Below are 7,082 nucleotides of genomic sequence, written 5' to 3'. Positions count from 1 at the left end.
GTAGTCTCTCACCTTGCCTTCGTGAGAGGATGTTAGAATATGAGGCCAAGTTGAGTCAATTTCATATGTTCTAGTTTGAGTTCTTATGGATGCCACATGTCACATTGAAAGTTATATTATACGCATAGGTGTTCATGTGTGTGTGCTCTATATAAGAGTTGTATTTGTCTAGTGTCAAATCAATCAAGTATCAAGCTATAAGCTCTTTGGTCTACATGTGAGTACTTTCATTTCCGTTCATTGCTCGTCAATTCATTTCCATTTCATTATGTCTCTCTTTGAGTATCACTTCCTCTCTCCCTAGCCTACCCTCTCTCTCTCTCCCTCTCCACCATGTGCCTTCAAAGGCATATAATGCCTTGGAGAGAGGAGATCTCAATACCCGAGATGTATTCTAGGGGATGAGGCTCCAAGCAATGGCTATGCAACAGCTCCCTTAGAATGTGGCACCATACAAAAGCTGGCCATGCAAAATCTCAACCTCTTTCTCGACATTGTTCATGCTTACCGCAAATGAAAAGGTTACCCACTTTGTGGTGAAGATGACCGCCACTCTTAAATATGCTTTTATTCAGCCAATAATGTATCAAGACAGCCACACTAGGCCGAGTACTTCCCAAGATTGTGATATGGGCAATCGTTATACTTTCTAGCAACATACCAAATTCTGTTAAAGGGACATATGCTCAAGACAATCATCTTTTTAAAAATCAACAATCTCCATTTTAAAAAAAAGATTACCTCATCCAATTAATCCACAAATGCTCTCTTATATATACACCCATACCCCCTCAACATGACTTAACTAACTACTCAATGCAACTTTACTACTCACCTCAGATGAACGGTAATGTAGATAAAATGGTAGTTTCTTGTCTATCTACTCAACATGACTTACTAATTACTCATCAATGCAACTTACTACTCACCTCAGATGAACAGTGATGTAGAATAAAATGGTAGTTTCTTGTCTATCTTGCCAGCAAGAAAAAGACTGCCACTATATTTCCTCACAACACACTTCAAAGTTCCTATTCCAATTGAACAATAAGAAAGTGTCTCCACCTATTCTATTTTGAACTGTCTAGAAATAGGGCATGACCCTCTAGCTAACCCTCACTGTGGAATATTAGTCCCGCTCTAGATCTCACTCACAATGTGCTTACAATTTAATGGAATGAAGACACTTGATCTTGAAAATCAAGCAAAATACTCCAATCAAAATGTCATACTCATCCTCTATAATCGTTGACAGATTTGTACAAAATAGCTCCATGTGTGACTGCTCATCTACCTATAGCCAAGGGCAAAACAGAGCTCAATCCAACTGCCAAACTCATACCTAAATGTGTGGAGTGGAATGGAACAAGGCTCGACACAGAAGTATCCTTCGTAGGGTTATATTGGTAGATGGGCACTGCATGCAGCTGACATGGAAGAGCCTGTAGTCCAGATGGGACTGCCACATGACTGCCCTCTATGGGCTGTCTTTGAACTGCAAGGGCAGTGCTACGGGCTGCCATATGGTCGAAAGTTTGGGCCAACATTGTGGCTGGCCTGGCTTATCCATGCATGCAAGGAGGCCTGCAATGATAACTAGGGTCAGGAAAAGGGAGGCTTTCTGTCTGCAAGCTTTGTCAGAGCTGGTCAGCAACAGTCAGGAGCAGGTTGCACCATATGATGCTTGGGGACAGCCCAGACCTGCTACAGTCGGGCCCTCCTAGAAGCCCAGTCAGCTAGTTCTCATGCGTATGTCAAGGGCATCCTCTACAATTGGGCATACACCCACAAGCTTGCTCATCTTGGGGTGCCTCCGTGATGAATTCGCATGAACCTCCATGTGCTCCATCCAAATATGTGTATGTCAAGGGCATCCTCTACAATTGGGCATACACCCACAAGCTTGCTCATCTTGGGATGCCTCTGTAATCAATTTGCATGAACCTCCGTGTGCTCCATCCAAACATGGAACACAAGATTCATGAACATCCCCAACTTGATGTCCTCGATCCATCTGAGCCGGACATAATTACAAGCTAACGATGATGTCGCTTTGAACTCTGTAAACTATTAACCGATCATCTGATGTAGCCCCCTGACTCTAGCAAGAAACCTATCATTAAGTATTCAGTTATCTGTCTTGCCCAATCAAAATCACAATACCTACTAGGTGTGGAACCAATCTGATTGGCAATGGTGTACCCTGAATCTTTAAGATGCCTATGTACAGTTGTGGTGTCAATCCATTGGGTTACCAAAAAATGGTCTCCACTGATGACCAGGCCATCCTTGAACAGATACATGGCCATACACGTGCCTCCCTCATAAGCTAGAAACAGGCTGTACTTTGACATAATGAAGCTCTAAATTGTTTACACCAGGCTTTGTGGGTTTATTTTAGTCCACGTACTATGCAGTGAGCCACGTATACTCCATCCCCTAATCCTGGGTAAGTAAATCCCTGCGACTAGATCTCCTCCATCGGGCCTGCATCCAAAAGCTCTAACTGAGCGTCTGTCTTTGAAATCTCCTACAAAGCTAGCCTCTGGAATCCTCTAGAGTCACCATAGCATCCTCATCTGCCAGTGGCCACACAGTCTCCAGCAGTCATTAACAAGGTCAACCACCAGAATATCGAGTCCCATGCTCTAGGGTGGCCAGTTGACCAGATCTGCCCACTCAATCTTATATTGGATATGCCCTTGAAAGCATGGCTACCAGCAATCATCCACATGTGGTTGCGTGCTCATCACAATGACTACCTACCGAGTAGAATCCTTTAATCACCAAAACTCAAGAGATCTGCCTCCTCTTACATTGACCCTTCTTCAGGCTTGTCTTTCACTCTCTCCTTTCAATCTACATTCCATGGTTGTCATAGTGAAAGCATTCTTTTTCTTCTCGTCCCCACCATCTCTTTTGCCTATCTAAAGAATCCTTGTCCTCCATGGGCTTTCCCTGCTTACCCTTGACTTTGTCCTAGCTAGATGCAACAAAGCCTTGTCAGTTTTCCCATCAAGCATCTTCACCCTCACTTCCTCTTGCGAGAGCATTACTCACATTTCTTCAAAAGTAAGCCATGTTGACCATTCTACAGTCATCATACCGATCACAAATCCTTTAAAGAAAGCATGTTCAAAGGAGCATTGCTACTGCAATCGTATCACCTCACCTAATCCCCTTCATCCTCATTGTGAAGAACTGATTTTAGACATTGAGCATGCTTGTCGAGTTGCTCGTCTCATATGTCTCCCTCTGGATGGTCCAGGCTTCAAAGGCCTTCTCCACTAGCTTGGTGCAAGGCATCACCGAGTCTGCCATTATCCCAACAATCACGGAAAGCGCATCAGCATCGCACTCAACCTCGTTTGGATCTGAAATTGTCACAATCTTCCCCACAGCAGACCTCATCTTTGCCTATGATGACCTGCAACATCCTCCTTGCTATAACGTGGCCTTGTATTGACTTCCACAAAGAAGAGTTGGTTCCATCCAACTTGCATCCCTCATCAAAAGTTGGGTATGGGCAAATGAAAAAGCCATAGAAACTAGAGGGAACTAGAAAAACAAACTGAAATTCAACACCCTCCACCAAAGGTGACAAAGGCATACTAAACTGATTTGGAATCACCTTCTGTCAAGACTCAAGGAAGCCAACCCTCTTGTGGCCATGGTCAGGTCTTTGCAGGCCTTCTTGCCTGTATATATCAGCCTTCGTCCTCCAGGCAGGTGGCAATCCCACGTGGAGTCCACATTCACATATCCTAATATGACCTTGTCTCATTCATTGAAAGGCAATGCTCAGATAATGGTAATCGTAAATCAATTCTCTACTGGCAAGCTTCATAGCTTGCAAAGGTATTGCGCAACCTCAAATGCTTCGCCAGAGTATCATTATAGATAATTCACAAGTAACTTAGATTGGAGACACCTTCGCTATTCAGCTCCAGAGTCTAATAGGTAAATCAACCTTAGAACAATTTTAGCATTACTACATTCAATCACGATTGATGTCATGGAAAGAGTATTTTCCACTCATTCAGTTTGCAACCACAATCTATAAGTATGACACCATTTCAAATAGGTATGGTCATAATCAAATTGTACCCACAAACTGTGTCCTTCCACACGTAGTACCTCTCGCAGATCAGATTGTGCAAGAATGCAAGATAATTTGCAATTACAAGAGCAGAGGGCAAGAGTAATAACAGCGTTCAGCGAACAAACACAGAAGACATGTAGAGTGGTATAAGCGTTCAGCTAACAAACGTAGAAACATGTAGATTATAGTGAAGGTGATCCGTCCTAAAATATCCAATTCTGTGTCCAATGCTGTGGTCACAATACTATGGACTCTAAAACACACAACTTTATGAGCTAAATTTACTGCCATCGTGGGGTAAATATCATCCTACATTTTATCACATGATTAAGATCTAGTCATCGGGGATGATTACATCTGGGCCTTTTCAGGCTGCATTTCTGGACCAGCACCAATGGAAGACCTCGTCATTTTCTTATTACAGATTGTCTCGTACAATGTAGAGATGACACGTTTCCTCCTACAATGACAACTTAGACAAGGCAAGGCAGACTCAGAAAGAAATGCAGCAAGCAACCCTTGGCTCTTTCTTGTTCAAAATGCATAGCTTTGACGTGCAACCCGAAACAAGAATGGTGTAGAAATAGCCTAGCAACAAAGGCATGGCTTACGACCGTCAATTAAGCTCAACACTAAGTTGAGGTACTTCCTATAATAGGATACCAGTTGTGCAAAACCCTTGGGAGTCAGAGCTCTATAAAGATGATGGAAGCACCAGAAGTTTCCATGTGCATGGGCCGCAAAACAGTCCAGCAAGAGGAGAGCGGGTCATAGGCAAAGACACCAGTGGACTGAGGAGGGTCGATTGGCTCAACGAGGAGAAACAATTTGCCAAGGCCACTTGTGACGCTGCCAGTCCTATGTATATGCGTAGCCAACAGGAGGTCGAACTCATTGGTATACCACCTGTTGCTGGCGAGGTTGTACTCGAACAGGAGGCCATTTACTTTCGGAGAAGTCCATGGATCTAGAACCATACAGGGATAGAGTATGTGCGACCCAATGGCCGCACAGCCTAAGCTCTCCTTCCCAGTCACACATTCAACCTCACCTTCCCAGTTCGCAGGTGTCGTTGCTTTTTCCCTCCACACACACTCGATAGAATCATACACTAATACGGTCTGTTGGAACGGTTTTCCCACACGCTCCCCAATAACATACATCTTGTCCTCAGCCACACACGATCCGAAGGAACTTTGGCACTCCGGCAGCCTCGGCATATCACGCCACTGATCCTCTCTTGGATCATAAACTTTTCCTATATCCCACTTCCTGAACTTTTCACCAAGTCCATTGACTACATGAATGCGACCTCCGATGGCTTGACAAAAGACTCCTCTTGCATTTTGCCATCCGAGAGCAAACGCTTCGTCGGCGGTTCCAGGTCCATCTTCCCAGCATGGCATTGGGGCTGCTTTCGCCCATTTGTTTTTCCACAAGTCGTAAACATGCAGCTCGGCGAGCATCGAGCAGTTGGGAGATTGCAACATGTATAGCTTGCCATCTATGAAAACGCAGGAAAGGTGCCTGAAGTTCTTTCCTGGAGCCGGAACAGGCAGGGGTCTCCACCGAAGTTTTTCGAAATCCCACATGAGTCCTCCCCCCTTATCCTGCACATACAAGCACCCCGCATTAGCTCTCACGGATTCCCAAGCACAAGCCAAGGTAATCAACCATTTCTAGGTGTCTTCTCACTTCCATTCCTCCAACAACGCATAACCATGGTTCTGAGAGACCCTCTCGTTTGCGATAGTCGTAGGAAGCTGACGATGAGAGGAGGCGACGCCAATGCCTACAAACGCACTGAGCAAGTGCTCGATCTGGCCAAGAGAGTCGAGCGAGGCAGCTGATGAGAAGCTCATCTGGAAGCAAATCGATGGAGCTTGCAAATGCCATTCCAAGAGGCTTGCAAGAACGTATCGGCAAAACAGAGTGTTCAAATCTTTGAAGGTTTCAAGCTTTTTGGCCTGCCCACGACTCGTCTTCTCACATAATGGATTTCAACTTTATAAGGCAACATAATACAACAACTACCCAACATGAAATGGCTTACTTCATTCCGACATCTAGCTCCCATGAGCAAGAAACCAAGACCAACATTTTTGGCCCTCCAAAGGTCCTAAGGGATGATGGTTACTAAGTTGCTAATCGAGGGCCATACTTTTGAAGTTAGTTCATTTGGCCAATTTGACCTTGCAAATTATGGTTAGTATGAGGCTTAAAGGTGGGTTCATAGAAGTTGAAGGGCTTCAAATGTGTTCAGGGTTTAAGGTTTTTGTTTGTTGTGGAGGTCCTAAATGTTTTTGTCTTTTATCCTAAAGCTTTTGTCTTTTGTCACGTATTTCTCTCTAAAGATGGAGACTCTCTTTGTCTCTTGTATGACACCACATTTATATTACTCTTACTAAAATAGGCATGTCCCCACTTTTATTTAATGGCCCATCCACCACACACACACACAGACATTTTCACCTCTTTTCTCTCCTCTCTTTCACTCACCTACCTTTCCTTATATTCCTTCACCTTCACTTGCTTTTTTCCTTCTAATTTACACGTATCATTTTCTTTCACAAGTTATTCAAAATATTTATCGAGCTACTTACACTTGGACTTATAATGACACTCCAAAAGGCAGGGCCATAATGGGATCCCCACCTTGTTTTTCCAGCCACAACAAGTGAAAAAAGATGAACGACACATGTCATTCAATAGGCCTGCCCAAAATAAATGGGGAGGCGAAGGGGGGGGGCTAGGGATGAGTGGTGGAGTGAGGGAAGCTAAGAGAGAGAGAAAGAGAGAGACTAGTGGTGGAGTGAGGGAAGCTAAGAGAGAGAATGGGGAGGCGACTTGGGTGGGTGGGCTAGGGATGAGTGGTGGAGTGAGGGAAGCTAAGAGAGAGAGAGAGAGAGAGAGAGAGAGAGAGAGAGAGAGACACAGACCCAAAATCGTTAGTTGTGCATAATTGCCCCATTTATTGGGC

The 7,082-nt window shown here is 44.3% G+C and overlaps 1 protein-coding gene across 1 annotated transcript; it reads right to left on the bottom strand.

The window, feature by feature from the left end:
• Nucleotides 1-4,404: 4,404 nt before the first annotated feature.
• Nucleotides 4,405-6,190, bottom strand: LOC147901831 (F-box/kelch-repeat protein At1g16250-like). Its single transcript, XM_087375131.1, has 3 exons — nucleotides 6,131-6,190; nucleotides 5,798-6,087; nucleotides 4,405-5,712 (listed from the first exon to the last, which is right to left on the bottom strand). Exons 2-3 carry the CDS (start codon nucleotides 5,996-5,998, stop codon nucleotides 4,789-4,791), a joined length of 1,125 nt encoding a protein of 374 aa, XP_087231257.1. The 5' UTR covers nucleotides 5,999-6,087; nucleotides 6,131-6,190; the 3' UTR covers nucleotides 4,405-4,788.
• Between the last annotated feature and the right edge of the window lie 892 nt (nucleotides 6,191-7,082).

This window comes from Dipteris shenzhenensis, chromosome 5 (genome assembly GCF_047967505.1).
Source record: "Dipteris shenzhenensis isolate YYH24624 ecotype China chromosome 5, Dip_SZ_1.0, whole genome shotgun sequence".
In the NCBI taxonomy this organism is placed as follows: Eukaryota; Viridiplantae; Streptophyta; class Polypodiopsida; order Gleicheniales; family Dipteridaceae; genus Dipteris; species Dipteris shenzhenensis.
The sequence above is the reverse complement of the archived record's forward strand: the minus strand, read 5'-3'. Positions and strand labels throughout refer to the sequence as shown.